The sequence below is a fragment of the Athene noctua genome, chromosome 5 (genome assembly GCF_965140245.1).
Source record: "Athene noctua chromosome 5, bAthNoc1.hap1.1, whole genome shotgun sequence".
Lineage (NCBI taxonomy): Eukaryota > Metazoa > Chordata > Aves > Strigiformes > Strigidae > Athene > Athene noctua.
Genome location: NC_134041.1, coordinates 32,685,609 through 32,701,475, shown reverse-complemented (window position 1 = coordinate 32,701,475; position 15,867 = coordinate 32,685,609). Strand labels below are relative to the sequence as shown.

At 52.4% G+C, this 15,867-nt stretch overlaps 1 protein-coding gene across 2 annotated transcripts; it reads right to left on the bottom strand.

Moving 5' to 3' along the window:
* Window positions 1–5,812: 5,812 nt before the first annotated feature.
* On the bottom strand, window positions 5,813–15,429 carry KIAA0040 (KIAA0040 ortholog). 2 transcript variants are annotated; one of them, XM_074908294.1, is made up of 2 exons: window positions 15,379–15,429; window positions 5,813–9,287 (listed from the first exon to the last, which is right to left on the bottom strand). In XM_074908294.1, exon 2 carries the CDS (start codon window positions 9,175–9,177, stop codon window positions 8,851–8,853), a length of 327 nt encoding a protein of 108 aa, XP_074764395.1. In that variant the 5' UTR covers window positions 9,178–9,287; window positions 15,379–15,429; the 3' UTR covers window positions 5,813–8,850. The 2 variants fall into 2 exon arrangements, with proteins under 2 accessions (XP_074764395.1, XP_074764396.1); XM_074908295.1 differs by lacking the exon at window positions 15,379–15,429 and adding an exon at window positions 14,966–15,074.
* Between the last annotated feature and the right edge of the window lie 438 nt (window positions 15,430–15,867).

Below are 15,867 nucleotides of genomic sequence, written 5' to 3'. Positions count from 1 at the left end.
ATGCTGTCTATGGCTTCTTCCAGGTTGCCTCGAGCAGGGACAGATACAAGCTGTTGGTGGGGAATTACAGAGGCAATGCTGGTGAGGAGTGCCTTGCGCTTGTGCTATCTCTGCTCAGCACAGGGAACCAAATCCTGGCACCTGTGTATTTGTTTTGCCAGTAGCGTGGGAACTCATTAGGTCAGGTTAGATCAGATGTGGTTCTTTTTGAGGAGAGAAGTCTGTACTTCCGAGGAAGACTGAGGAGAGTCTGCCCGCAGGCCTGTCTCCTGCTGAAGACAGGAGAGAATTGCTTTTCTGTGGGGAAGAGAGGGCTCTGTTACCCAGTGAAACACCAGCTGAAAAGGCAGACTGGGAAGTATTTCCATGAATAACTGTGCTGATGGTAGAGCAACTTCTGGGGCCCCCCAGCTGAGAAGTCCAAAGAAAGTGGCTTTTGTTCTGAATGGGAATTTGCTCGACAGCGGCAGCTATCCTGGTGCTGGCTTCTACCACTGGTAAATCCTTACCATTTCCATAATGTCCACAGTCTTCCACTTACCCTTTAATATCCTCTTGCCCTAAGGTTTAGGTCTTCAGCTGGGAGGATCCAGCCCTTGGATGTGCCCTCTAATAGCAGCCCTTCAGAAATTACTGTCCAGCCCTATTCTGTGCTGTTGTTCTTCTCCTGACAGGCCTGCTGTGTTCTGCCTGAAAGGTGTATAAGCCCTCAGGCTGAGCAACTGTAGTATCTTACTCCTACTCATGTCTTTTATCCCTTCCCTTAGGGGATGCAATGACCTACCACAATGGCTGGAAGTTCACAACCTGGGACAGGGACAATGATGTGGCTCTCAGCAACTGTGCTCTGACACACCATGGGGCATGGTGGTATAAGAACTGCCACTTGGCCAACCTCAATGGGAAATATGGGGAGAGCAAGCACAGTGAGGTGAGTGGCAGAGCTCTGTGTGGTGGTAAGCTCTTCTCCCTCACCTGGAGAAAACACACGGAGAGGATGTCTCTCCTTGGAGCAGGAGAGGTTGGCCAGGCTATAATTTGAAAAGAAAATGATCTATAAGGAAACTTACAGCTCTTACTCTGTCCTCCCTGGATCCAGAGGACTTGAACTCACGGCCCCCTGATTCCAGTGGGTAGAGATACTTGAGGTGGAGCTGTCGTGATTTCTGAGGGGTACGCATAAGAAACACTCACTAGGAGCCACAATGGGATGCTCTCTCACTGTCTCATGTAGCCTACAGCTTGGCTTTCAGTGCATGCCTTGGTGTGGATCTCATTATACAGGTTTATGTTGGCTCAGTCCTGTTGTGTTCCAAACTGGACAGAGATTTGATTTATCTGAGGAGTGTCTGGAAGACTGATGATGACTACAGTCAAAATCCGGTGAACAACAGAATCACAGAATCATCTCTGTTGGAAAAGACCTCGAAGATCATCCAGTCCAACTCTTAACCTCACACTGACAGTTCCCAACTCCACCATATCCCTCAGCACTGGGTCAACCCGACTCTTCAACCCCTCCAGGGATGGGGACTCCCCCCCTGCCCTGGGCAGCCCATTCCAACGCTCAACAACCCCTTCTGGAAAGAAATGCTTCCTAATAGCCAGTCTAACCCTGCCCTGGTGCAGCTTGATGTCAATCCCTCTTGTCCTGTTGCTTGTTCGTTGATTCAAGAGGCTCATCCCCAGCTCTCTGCACCCTCCTTTCAGGGAGCTGTAGAGGGCGATGAGGTCTCCCCTCAGCCTCCTCTTCTCCAGACTAAACAACCCCAGTTCCCTCAGCTGCTCCTCATAAGACCTGTGCTTGTCTCAGTAGCACGTCTCTGTTTATTGGAGGGTTAAATGGAATTAGAGGGGGGCAGTGGTGGACTCCTAACTCTCCTGGTCTGGGTGCTTTAGTGAAATAAATTCCTTGTTTTTTTTCCCAGGGTGTGAACTGGGAGCCATGGAAAGGCCATGAATTCTCCATACCTTTTACTGACATGAAGATGTGTCCTCAGTCTTCCAGTAATGAGCCAGTCCTGGGGAGAAAGAAGAGGTCCCTATCAGGGAAGAGGAAGAAGATCAGGGCTTAAATTGAACTGTGTGCAGGACAGTACCCAAAGATAATGATTCACAATTTCTTAACAAAGTTAGATTCAGACAGCTTTCACTGATACATTTGGAGACAATCACTGACCAAGGTGCACCCAGCAACCTCTGGATCTGCAGCCCAGCCTGGGGCTGGGGAGGGGAGCTTGCGGGGAGCACAACTTGTAGCTCCCCTGTTGGCTAAACATGACAGGGACCTGCTTGATCCAATATACGCAACTTTTATGAACTTTGCATAAAACAAGCTCTAACAGATGTTCTTCTTTCTGAAAACCGAGGGTGCTGACTCCTCTTAATTCTGTCCTTCTCTGGTGCTGTCCAGACTTCAAAAAATTAAACTTGAACCTGCTAAAAAGTAATATGACCCTAATTTACATCAAAGAGCTCTTTCCTGAGACTATCCCCTTTCTCTGTTTTGGTCTGTGGTGTTCTTTTCCTTTCCCCTTGTCATCTGGGGCACATTCCCTACTCTTTCTGCCATCAAAGAACTGGGTTTGGGAAATGTTGTCAGGCTACTGGCAAGACTTGTTGACCCAGGTAAGGTCTGTAGTCTGGGTTCCTCAACCTCCAGAATCGCATCTCTCCAGGTTAAAATCCTGCTCTCTATTTTGCTTGTCTTTTCTTGTCTCCCAGCCTAAAGAAAAGCCTGAGGAGACCGGCAATAAATTAATGTCCAGACTCCTGTGTGAAGCCCAGAACAGAGTGGGTGTAAGGGCTGTACTCCTCCAAGCTCTGCTCACCATCCCAAACCTGCTTGCCAGGGAGGCCACTTACAGACCGTGAACATTCTGTATGCGACTGTCCCATCTGCCTCCTGCTTTTTCATTAGCAGTGTGGCAGCTAGTGATGCTGAAATGGTAACGCTTGTCATCCACCCTGAAATGAGCATCTTGGAGTTAAACCTATCCTGCACGCTTTCTCTCGGGCCATAGTGCATGCTTTCACATTTGGCTGCTTTTTTTCCTCATGGCCACAAAGGTGAGTTTTATTTTCTTTCCATGAGCAGATATTAAAATTCTGGGCCACCAGCTACGGCCAGGGAAGAAGTATGAGCTCACCAAATGATGCTTGCTCAAAGGTTTCCTTGTCTGAGCAGATTGGAACATGACTGTCCTATGTCGTAATGGCCTTTCCTATCCCAGTGCTAAGCTGAGTAATACATTTTAAAGAATCCTTCCTGGACTTTGGGGGAAGTAATAAAACTGCAAATAAAGGCGCTCTTAAAATATTTCTGTCTTCCTTGCTTTGGGCGGCAGAACTGTTTTTCTTTCCATTTAAGCTAAGCCTTCTTTACAGAGATGGAGGAACACCCAGGCCCAGACTGGGGCTGTGAAAATAAGGTCTTTGGAGTCTGCTCCAAAACAGGGATGGGGACTATGTGATCTCTTCATACTGCAAAGCAATTAACTGATCTGTGGTTGCTAGGACCTGGCTGAAGAGATCCAGCTAGAGAGCCATCTCTCAAAGGTTGAGTACTAATTTATTTGTAGTACTTTCAGGGCTGTGCCTCTTGTCTGGGTGGGCAGGCACAGACTCAGCTGAGCTGTGTTAGGATACCCAAGCCATGGTTTGGGGGAAGGAGGAGACTAATGGAGGGAGGAGAGGAAAATTGCACTTGAAGTGTTTTGCAGGCTCTGTCCTAAGAGCGGGAGAGGAGGATATAGGAAAACAATGAGGTTTCTTTACTGTGGTGAAGTGATTTCTCCCCATTGCCTGATTGTCTGTAGGCAAGGACAGGTTTCACGGTGTTGTTCAGTTCAAGGGCACAGGGTAGACCTGAAGAAGGTGACCAAAGGGGACTGGAGGACTATCCTCATGCACAGCCACTCTAAAAGTAAGTGTATGCTCTAAAAAGCAGCAGATGTGATCGTTGCCAGCAGCTCTTTTCTGTGCAGAGGCAAAACATGATCCCCTTCTAAAGCTGAATCTTACCTGAGAGCAGGGAATATTCTTTTCAGCGGTGTAAGCTTTGTATTTCAGAGATGAAGGCAAACGAGACACCTTATTTGCTGTTTCTGAGGTGGGTTTGCTTGTCCCTCCTAATTACGGGGCCCTCTTTCACCAGGAAGAGCCATCCAAGTGGCGGCTGCTGGAAAACCACTGCGGGAAGTCAGTATTTCCGAACAGCCACAGGATGGCATCATCTCTTCATGCTAGTGCAGGAGAAACGTCCCTGTATCCAGCTGGCCTCTGTGGAAAGAACTTTTTTTGGGGGTTGGGGTTAACCGAAGCTGGGACTGCTCAGGCAATGCAGTGTGTATACCTTGAGGAAACTGGCTTTTCTGGTTTCAAGGCTCAGGATGGTTGGGGTAGGCTCATAAAAATTTCACACCCTCTTACTATCCTTGTTTTGCTGCAATACCCAGCCCTCTAATAGGCCCAAAACAGATTTTTGAAACCCCTGCCTTGCCCTGAGATCACTTAAATTTTATCTACCAGTTTGCAACATGCCTGGCGGTAGAATCTGAATCCCAGAAGGCTCCTCTCTGCCCTGGCATTAGTGTCGACAGGGACCGTCCTGCTGCTGGACCCCAGGAGCCAGGACCCATCTGTTTTGATCTTTCTGGGGTGCAGTGTGGCTACTGCTGCTGGAGGGGGGACACACACCAGCAAAATGCTGCTGTGGGGGGAGAGGTGGTGCATTCTTCACCCACCTCCCCAGGAGGAGGAGGGAGAAGGCATTCCTCTTCCCAAAGATATGGTACTCCGAATGGTGCAATTCAGAGAGAAGACAGAAGTGTCTTATTGCACTAGGCGCACGCTTGGAAAGCACCAGTGTTACTTCTGGTTACTGCTCTAGGCTTTGTTGGCTTAATAAAGAAAGGAACAGACAGTGAAGATCCCATTCTCCCCTTGAGTGGGGTTTCAGGGGTTTGCAGAGGCATTTTTGCATCCTTTCAATCCCTGGACTGCTCCAGGATGCTCTCCTTGACCTCAATCCCTGCCTGTTTCTAACCTGGGATGCAGGAACCTCCCCTCCCTCTTCAGCCCATGCTACACAAGGGCACCTGGCCCTGAATCCGGTGCGCAGGGCTGCCATCTGGAGAGAAGCAAAGTGTGTGTTGCTCATTCCTTCTGCCAAAAAGTACGTGTCTGCCATTTCTAGCTGCTTGTCGCTGTGGTCCTGCACACTTCTTCCCCCCTGGCTCTTCCAGAGCCTTGGCTCTGGGTAAGGTGCAGCTTGGTGCAGCATCCAGGTGAGAGGGAGATTTATTTTTGCTGTTGTGGAGGGAGAGATCTGTGGTGCATGATTTGGAAAGGCTCTGCCCAGCAGAGGTGCAGGCCTGGTCCTACGACTTGGCTAATGCAGACAGCTGTGAGAAGCTGCAGACACCGTGAAATCCTTGTCTGATCAAAACCAACTGGGGTTAACTAGTCTGGAAGGGAAAAAACCTTCTCTCCCTACCCACCTCCTGCAGTGCACAAACACTGCTTTTCTTCTTCCTGCTACTTCTTGCCCTTAGGGAGAGGAGCTTGGCTTGTGTTCATTAACAAGGCAAGGCCATTAAACTTGATTAAGCTAAGCTGTTTCTTTAAGAAAACATCTCCGAGCTGCACAGCTGGCTGCAGGCAGCGCCTGCACAGCTTCTGCCCGCTGAGCTCTCCCTGTGTCTTATTTAGGGCCAGGATGCAGATACAAGAAAGATTTCCCCAGGAAAATAAACACATGACTGAAAGCTAGAGACACAGCATTTTTTTGCAGTTTGAGAGTAATTTATTTTTGTTCTTAAAATAAATTGCAAAGAATTTGGGTGTTTTACCCTGTTGCAAGGACTGTTTGAGGAAGTAAAAGGTTGATACTGAAATGCAGTGGTGGGGAGGCAGTGCGGTGGTGTCTGGAGAGCAGGGACCCATGCAGGGGGGTTTCTGTACCATTCTTCTGCCTCCTTGTTCATGTGGGTGCTGCAGGGTCACCGCTGCCCAGCTGATGGGTGACAGCTCCTGGGGCACTCAGGCTGTCGCTGCTCTTTTGCTTTTGTCTCAAACAGCTGATTCAGTGCATGGTTTGGCTAGAAGAGCAGCCCTCAAGCGAGCTGGCGCCACTGCTTTGCAGCGTGTAGACTGGCTGGATGAGGGCAGGGTCGTATCCCGGTGCCTCTGTTCCCAGCCCAGGGGTGAATTCCAATTATGCTTTTGGTAGGTTCTTGAAATTCAGACCTGGCTCTGAACTCCCCAAAGCCCAGACTGGAGATGTTACATGTGACACAACAGACATTTACTAAACAGTTCTCTGGTTCTTGTAGAAATTAGTTGCCCTCACTTGAAACGTTACTCACTAACCTTTCTGGAGAAGAACCTTCTCGCAGGGAGCAGTGCAAAGCCCAGAAGCTCCGCATCAGGTAGCCTGTACTCTGCCTAAACCGGCTGCCTCCACGCCCCTGCTTGCTCCAGTAAGCCTCTGCCTCCCACTGCGTTTCCCTTGACTCTGATTTTTCCCCCCCCCCCCCAGGCAGCACCACCCTTCCTCTAGGGTTGCTGGTGCCTGTGGATTGCAGCAGGAGCACCTGTGTGGGCAGCTCTTCTGCCTGCCGAAGGAGGCTGCTTGGCCCACTTGGTGAGCACAGAGGCAGGAGGGCTAGGGAAAGTACCTGGGTGGAGGAAAGGAGGGAAGAAAGAAAGAATAATACAAGTGCAGTGCTGGTTCTCCAGCATCCTGGGGGGACTGAGGGTTTGGGACACAGACCAGAGCTATTCCTGAATGTTTCTCTCTAGGATTAGGTGTGGCAAATCCTAATTTTTTATAGCATTATGTGTTGCTTCCTGTTTTGGAAGAGAAGGGAGTCACTTATTTCAGTGCTAACAAAGCAAGTTAGAAAATAAGGCACATACGGGGTCAATTTAAAGGGCTGTGTGAAGAGGAGCCTGGCCTTCCCAGCTGTTACCAGCACAGCCGCATGCAGCCAAACCCTGTGACGTGATGTTAACATCACTGCCCTGTCTGTGTGGGACAAAACAGGCTGCGCTGGGACTGGGTGGCACAAGCAGCCGCTTCTAACTGGTGGCTTTGTCCCCCACCGGTGTGTGCCCTGGGAGCAGGGGGGAAGGCAGCATCACCTTTCCTGGACTGGAAGCAGTCATGACCAGCAGCTCCATCCAGGCCTGCCCGTGTGGGTTTGGCTGCTCGTCCCCAGATGTCCAGCTCTGGCTGGCAGCTCTGGTCTGCTCCAGCAGTGTAAGAACTGGAAGAAAATGGGAGGAAAACATCCAGTGTACAGACACAAGGCGAAGACCAGATGCGATGGGGCTTCTCTTCACGCACATGCATCTCTTGCTGGGAAAACAAGCTGGGGGAGACAGAGCCTGGCAGGGTGGAGAGCTGGGGGAAGAGGAGACCCCCAGCTCCTTAGGAGGTAGGCTGGGCATGTAGGCCTAGAGAGAGCAGAGTCAAAACCAGAGCAAGGGTGAGAGCTGTGTGCTCTGGTTAGCTGCTGTGCCCGGCTGAGCCATTGCACATCTGAGGGAGATGAGGATGGAGAAGGATGCAGGGTCCAGTTGTATAGTGCATCACGGGGTAAGGGGTGACTGCAGGCGTGAACTTCACTCCCCTCTACTCCTACAGCACATCCCAAATCCCAGCTGGCCGGCTTGACAGCCGTGCAGGAACCCTCTGTGTGGCATCCAGAGCTGCCTGTATGGCATCAGCTGGCGGCAGCGTGTGCTCATGGGTCTGTGTCTCCAGTGCATTAGAAAAGGGCTGCAGGGAGAGGGGATGGCCGAGTGTGCTGGGAAAACATGTCTGCTGCTTCAATACTGCTTCAGTGTGCCTAGCCCCACAACAGAGGGGCCTTTGGTCCTGCTCTTCCTTAGTAGTCATTCAATAAATAATGTCCGTAGCTAAGCCTTTACACAGCCTCAGCTTGCGTTTCTGCTCTTGCAGTAGCGTAGTGGCAAGGCAAGTCTGTATAAAACAGTCTTTCAAGGAAGATTTTTTGTTTTTAAGTGCTGGTGCAAAAGGGCTGGTCTTGCAGTCTCCTCTCTCCTCCCTGCCTCTAGCCTGGGTGGCAATGCGTCCTTCTGCCTTGCTGCCTTAAGATGGTGTCTTGAGGTTTCTAAGGTTGGGCTGAGGGTATCTGGCTTCAGATGCTCTCAGTTGCCTTTGGTTTGGTGGCCAGGAAGATGGCACATCTTTGAGCTGCGCGATAACTCTGCACTCAGCTTGCTTTGCCTCTCCAACATGAGCTGGGTTCAGATGGAGTCTAGACAGTAAAGTTCTGCCATCTCCGCAGCAAGGCAAGCAAGTGAGGCACACCTGCACTTACTTCCCAAGCAGCCGGCCATGTTTGTGCAGGGACAGTGTGCAGGCAGCTCGGCCTTTGCCTGCCCGTAGTCCTGCGCGCCCTCGCCTGTGCCATGGTGTGTGCGCTCGCATGTGAGCACAGCGGGAGAGCCTTGCACCCAGTTCGCTGCGTGCCAGCCCAGTGCGTGTGCGTCATGCTCGTGGCGGGAGGTACGTACGGCCCAGTGGCAGATCACCCTTGTGTGCTCAGCAGGGCGTGTGGCCGCCTGCACGCCTGCCCTCTGCAGGGGTCTCTGACCTTGGGCGCGCTGTCATGGGCAGGGAGAAGGGGCTTGCATAAACCTGTGCCCGACTGCCTTGCTCTCTGCCAGCCCTTCAATGTGCTGGCTAGCCGCCAGGCTCAGCCTCTTTTGAAAGTCACCATAAAGTGGCAGCAGCTTTGGCATCTCCTTGCCCCTCGTAGTGCCCAGCTAAGGACTGGTGGCATCTCAGAGGGGAGGGCCTGAACGCCTTCCTGTCCGCTAGATGGGCAAGGAGGGTCTCTTGTCTAGCAAGAGCAGCTTGGGCTGAGCTGAGATCCATAGGTCCTCTTCATCCTTCTTCTTCTTCTTCTTCTTGTTCCTCTCGGTGTGTAGCTGCCCATTGCTGCTGGGGCTACCTTTCTTTCTGCTTTCTCTTCTCTGGCTGCAGAAGCAACAGTGGCAGCAGATGAAGATGAACGCAATGAGAACGACAAAAGGCAGACCCAACAGCACGGCCAAGCAGACAGTGTTGAAGACACCTTCCTCATGCTTGGTGCGGATGAGCTCCAAGATGGAATTAAAGAAAGAGCTGATCTTCTGCTCCATGTTGGCTCATGGGCAGGCTGCCTGTGCTGCTCCCTCTGCTTGAAGGGCCCGTGGGATACGTTCAGCTTCTGTAAGCAGTTAGTGGGCTTCACCAGTGTCCTTGATGGTGCCTGCAGAGACAGGAAACCACACGGATCAGATGCCTGCTCCCTTAGCAATTTTCTCCATGGACCTGCCAGCACAGCTAAAGCCTCAGCAGGGTGAGGTCTGCTGCCGCAGAGGGGTCTGGTTGTTACAGGGGCTGGGCCATGCTGCCGGCCACCTCCCTTAGGGTGTCCCCATCTGAGGAACACAACCTGCCAACCTCCCCTTGGGGTTCATTCTTGATGAGATGGGCATGGGCGAAGAGGGCTTTGGGCATCCCTACTTGAGCACAAATCCTGCCCCCCCCCCCGGATATACATCTCAACCCTCACTTGGCAGCCACAGCATGGAGCTCTCATTAGCCCTTTGTAGGGCTTATCTCTTAGCAGAGCAAACACTGTCTGCAGGAGGACCTTTCCTGTCTAGGAAGGGACTTGCCTGGTCCAGGCAAGGGCTTGCTGCGGAGAGCAGTACTGCTGCCATCCGAGCTGGGACTCAACATGTCAGAGGTCTCTCCTTATCCCTGATCCACCCTGGGATGGGCTGTCTGGTTTGGACAGACCATTTCTTATGGTCTGTGGTCTGAGACAGGCAGCTGAGCTGCTGTGGGAAGGGCACTGCCCTGTGTCCAGGCAGCACAGAGGCACAGTGGGACTGTCCCAGACACCATGCTGGGGTCTGGTCCTCCTGCTCTGGCACCTGGGGCACTGCTGGCAGGTTTGGGATGGGGGCTGCAGTTAAACTACCTGGATTTTTCGATGAGGGCTGTGGTCAGTGAGACTCGTAGGTGGTAGTCAGGCACCCACAGCTGCCTCTGTGCATCTGGGGCTGGCTGCAAAAGCAGTAGTGGGGGAGGACAAGGGTTGGCTGGGGATGGCAGAGCCGCCGCCTTGCCTCACCTGGGAATTGCTCCAAGGGTTTGGGTAGGGCCGAGGAGCATTTCTGAGGCCTGACGTAAGGTTTTCCTCTCCCTCTGGGAGGGAGAGGTGCTGCTGAGCAGTATGGCTCCTGGGGAAGCCCTCCTGCAGGGGCAGGGATCTGCTGCCTTTTCTCACAGCTTTCCTCCTCTCCTGGGGCCAGGCAAAGCTCCCCAGGGGTTCTGAGTAGGGCAGGGCACTTTGTGCCATGACTTTGAAGTTCTGGTTCAATGGTGGGGTCACTAAATTACAGGTTGTACAGATTAAGAGCTGGCAGGAGCAACATCAGGCTGTAATGCCATGTTTCACCCTTGCTTGGCATTTTCCATCAGTGTCTTTGCCAGCCTTCGGGATTCAGGCCCCGCAGTTTCTTGAGGGAATGTCAAAATCCACATGTGTACAGGAGGGGAAACTGAGGCATAGTAAAAGGAAAGCCAACACTTCCACATAACAAAAAGAAGTACAGCCTGAACTCTAGAGGTGTCCCAGAGGGGCTGCTCTACTTGTCCCCTGTGACCAGCGACTCTTTGACTTTCCCTCTGGCAGCTCTTTGGACACAGACCAGAGCTATTCCTGCATGTTTCTTTCTAGGGTTAGGTGTAGCAAATTCTATTTTTTATAGGATTATGTGTTGCTTCCTTTTTTGGAGAAGAGAGCCTAGAGCCTGGGTGCCTCTAGGGAGGAACAAGAAGGGGACCCCGGCTGGTTTTGGCTAAAGCCTCCTTGCCTGTAGCGTTGCCCTTTCTTGCTTTGAATTGCATTTATTGTTGCTGTGGTACCTGCTAAAGGATGCTCTGTGCATCCTCCCGCCTTGCTTTGCAATTACACCCTACCTCCTAACGAACAGCAAAGCTACTAGCCTCGCCTAAAAAAGAAACCACGAGTCCCACTCAACCGTAACCATAGCCCTCGTGCTGTTGCTGAGGCGGGAGCTGGTGGGCAGCCCCTGAAAAGGCAGCTCCCAAAGGAAAACTTGCCTTTGGAAACACCATCCTGCGACTTACAAAGCTGTACGGGGTCTTGTTTCACCAGCTGCCCATGGCTGCTGGCTTTTAGACCTGATTGCCATGACCCCAAGAGCTGAATCCTTCAGCATAGACACTGAATTCTCAGTTTGTGAGTTCTGAGTGCTCAGAACCTATTAAAAAGAAGGGGTTTATCCCCCATGCCCCTCACAGAAACAGACTGACTGCTGCGAATTTATTGTTCCAATCTGCATGAGAGCGTAGCTGAGCCGGCCCCAGTTAGCTGGTGGTTTCTCTTTTGAACATAGATGTGAGAAATATGCTGAAAATGAGCGCATAAATTTCTGTGGGTGCCTTTCCAAAAAACTCTCATTTGAGATTTATCAAATGAAACACAGTGCTCTGGGAGGTGGTTTCGGCTTTGGCTAAACAAAGATGTTTGTAGCTTCAGTTTTATTGCTGGATTTTTGTCCAGTCTGCTGCATCTTCCAGTTTCTGCTTGCTACAAGGGGAATTTTAAAAAAATATATATAGGGTGGGTATTTTTTTTTGGAGGTAGACAAGCAGGATGGTGGGGGTGACAGGCATGCACCCAGGAGGGAGGGACAGTGTTGCGAGACACAGAAGAGCATTTTCCACCCCACCTCTGCTGTTGAGCAGCCTTCTGGATGCGGGAGAGCAGCTGCTCCCTGCATTGTTTCATTCCCTTAGGAGACAGTGGTATCACCGCTGTCCCCATCTGAGAAATCAAGGGCTACCACTGAGGGCTCGGAGACTGAAATCTTCCTACCCCCTTCACGGAGCCGGCGGTGAGCATTTACAGATCTGCTTTTGTTCACCGGGGAGACAAGCAAGAGCTCTTTGGGTGCTGGTCGCTGCTATCTGCTGCCTGTAGGCATTACAAAGGGCAACGGGGGAAGTGGTGAGAGCTGCTTCTTAAAACTGCTCCCTGTCCCAACCTTCATCCTCGCCAAGGCCTTTTTTTGGGACAGCTGTAATAAAGGTTAAACGGCAACACAAATAAATAGAGCAGTTTTTCCTTGGCCTGAATCATCTGTGTGATGCAGGTTTGCCATTTATCCATAAATATCCTGACAGCTCATCATCCAGGCAGGAATACTGGATGCCTATGACACACTTCACTCCAAAAAAGAAGTTAAAAAAAAAAAATCCCAAAACAACAACCGCCTTAATTTCAGACAAAACAGGATGTACAATTTTATTCCTGTGCTGAGCTGCTTTAAATGATTGCCTCTAAACTTCTGGAGAGGAAAGGAGGGCTGGAACTTCCTTTTAAACTGGTAATTAATTGCTTGCAGAGAAAAAAAAAAAAAAAGCAAGCAAGCAAAAAAACCAAAACAAAACCAGAGCCCTTTGAAATGTTTCCACTTTAAACCGGAGCTGAACGCGTTGCTGAGGCCCTCACTGATTGTTCCTGGGAAGTGCCCAGCAGGGACATGTGGCCGCCTTGGGCAAGCCCAGAGCAGCAGGGATGGGGCTGAGCATCCCTTGCCAGGGTAAGGCAGAGGTACCTGCCACCACCCCAAGCAGGCAGCGCCAAAATCCCAGGGCCACCTTTCAGCATGGCTATGCAGATGGTTTTCAAATGCCTTTTCTTTTCGTGTGTGCATCGCCTTTTGTTTTGGAGATGAAGGGATGTCTGTGTGCTAAATAAAGTGGTTCTTCAGTTTAGCATTAAAAATAAAGGGGGGGGAGGGAAAAGTAGAAAAACTGGTGCCTTTTAAGCTGGTAACTCTAAGGGCAGAGGGGTTACCCAAGGCCACCCATCACCAGCTGAAAGTCTGCAGGCGCAGCAAGGAGCTGCACTTAGGAAAAATCCGCGCTGCTGATCAATTTGGTGTACAGCAGCATCTCCCCTTCGAGAGAGGATGAACAGGGTGAGCTGTGCTGAGGTCCACCTTGGGTCTGAACCGAATGCCCCATGCCCATGGAGCTGCAGCTGGGAGGCCGGCTGTTTTTCTGGGTTCAGGTATGGGACTAAAAAAATGGGGCCAGGGAGGCACTGGGCGACAGGGCAGCATCTTGGGGAGGGCTGCTCAACGCCCTGCTAAATAAGCTCTTTGGTTTTGGGTAGCCGGTGCTGGCAGAAGTCATGGTAACTCACTCCTGCGATCCTGCGGCCAGGGGTGGATGGCAGCTCTACACGGCTGGGGCTTGAGTGGCTTGTGTAAGTTTTAATCGAAGTTGGGCGTCCAACATGAGGTTCTTTAATCCATGTTGGCTCTGAAGGAGCCGGTTTTTTCAAGGGTGGGGAGCATCTGCCACTCCTCCGGAGTTATGGGCAACTGTGTGTGGAAAACAAGTTCCTTTTGAGGGCTGGCCTGGGATGGCACCACAACCCATCAGCGTGCATGGCTTGCCTGGCTGAGCTGGAGGGGCAAAGGCTGCCAGCCTGAGCATGGGGAAATCAAAACAGAGGGGTTGCCTTGGCAATGCTGGCTTGCCCACATCCTGTGTGCTGCAGAGCAACCACAGCGGCTGGGGATGGAGGTAGAGTTCGCAGAAAAATTGCAGTTCACTGGAAATAGGGGGCAAAGGGCTCGAAACTACTATGCAGGTTCACTTGTGGCAGACGGAAGACCGCCGGAGATATTTTAGGGCCTGATTTTGCAAGTTAAGTCCTTTAGGCTCAACCCTCAACAGGCTGTTACATCTTTGTGAAGTTCCCTCCAGCCTGACAAAGCCCAAGCCGCTCCTCTTGGCTGACACACAGGCTCGGGTAGGAGTGGGCTCGCTCTCAGGTGCTTCTCCATGCATCCACATTGAGAGCAGGAGGCACTCACAGCTGGAGGATGACCAACCTGCAGGCCGAGGTGACAAGAAAGTGTCTGACGTGCAGCCACACCCATTTCCTTAATGTGGGTGAGACCTCACTTTATGGAACTGATGCTAAGCCGTGCAAAGCAGGCTTCACAACATTAAACTTGACCCTTTCCTTCAGTCATTGGTTTCTATCAGCTTTACACCCACTATCCACCGGCAGTGACAGCTATGGGTGAGGCTAAGAGAGGGTAACTTCTCTCTCAGCCTGCGAGCTCTCAGACACAACCAGCAGAGACACAGCTACGCACACACAAGAGTGACATCTATTTTCCTGTTTGCACCTGCAGACTTAAAGGAAAACTGAATGAAACCTGACACTGAGGGTGAGCAGTTTCCTTAGCTGGGATTGCACGTTACTGTTTTGGAAATGGTGAATAATAAGTTTTGCCGCTGGTCTCCCGGAACTCATAGCAGGCTCCAGAGACCTTCCGCAAACGTTAAAAGACAAAACCCAAAAGCGACCACCCAGCAAACAAAACCAACTAAAGCTTAATCTTATTCCCGCTGCCATCAAACCTTCCAGCCAGAAGCGGCAAGTTTCATTTAGCTTTCATCCCCTAAAGGGAGTGATTTGGAAAACTACTGATATGAATGTTGGATAACAGGGTTAAAGTGAAACTATTTTGCAAGCGGCTGCCTGGAGCCCGCTCCGCCATGGTCATCTGCAACACACACGGCTGCCATCAGCTCCGGGATCGGGGCAACTCCTGATCAAAAGACCAGGTTTGCTTTTAGAAAACCACCGCTGTCACCCCTGCCAGCACCGGGAGCTCCCCTGAGCCATCCTGGTCTCCTCTAAATGATGGCAGAGGCAGCGCTGCCCGCCCCGGGCTGGCAGGCGCCCCCCCCCAGCCCTCTCAGGGCCCTCCCTGGGGTGGCTCACAGGCATTTTTGGTTTCAGGGGACTGCAGCCACCTGGGCCAGCCCTGTGGCTCTCGAGGGGAGAAGTAACAGCACAATTTGTTGGCGCAGCCTTACCTCTAGGTTTGGCCGCCCGAAACCCCCGGTGCTGGGCAGGCCCTTCTGGTGACCGACGGCCCCTGAGAGCTAGCTGCTCTTCCTCGCCGTTTCTCCGAGTGCCACTGTCCCCACCCGCCTGTGCCACGGTCCCAGCGCCCCTGCCCAAACCCCAGCCCCAAAGCCGACCCCGCCGCGGGAGGCAGCAGCCTACACTGCTGCCTGCTCGCGGGGTTACGGGCAGCACTTGATGTGGCTTTAAAATAATAATTAAAAAAAAAAAAACCCACAGAGAAAAGCCCTGAGTTTGGCTAACTCCAAGCCAAGGATGAAGCCCAGCCCGGCCGGGCGATGGCTGGCGGCTGCGGGAAGCGGCTCCCCCCGGCACCCCGCTCCCGGGGACGCCCCCATCCCACCCCCGCCGGCCAACCTACCTCTGCGCCGGCGGCCCCGCTCGTCCTCCCGCCCGCCCCGGCGGAGGCTCCGGCGGCCGGAGGAAAGGGGACGCCCCGGCCCGGCTGCCTCCGCCCCCGGCCCGGCCCCGCCGCCCGCCCGGCCCCACCTGGGGCTCCCCGGGGTGACACCCACCCCCCAGCACAACCCCAAAACTGCGCGGGGGGGGACGACAAGGGGGAGACCCCGGTGCTTCGCCGGCCGCGGGCGCTGGGGAAGGGCTGGCAGAGTTGGGGTTGTTTAGTCTAGGAAAGAGGCACAGGGCGGGGGTGCTAGGGACAAAACCGGCTCTGAAGTATGCCAGAAGTTGCTGGAAAGAGGGAAAGAACAAAGTCTTCGCCTCGCCAGGAAGGAGGCCTGCGCTTTGGTGCTGCAGAGGTTTCCCCAAAAGCTTTTTTTTTTTTTGGAGGGGGGGGGGGGGGTGTGGCAGCGGTGGGGGTTTGCAGGGGCGGCAATGCCGCTCCTGTTGT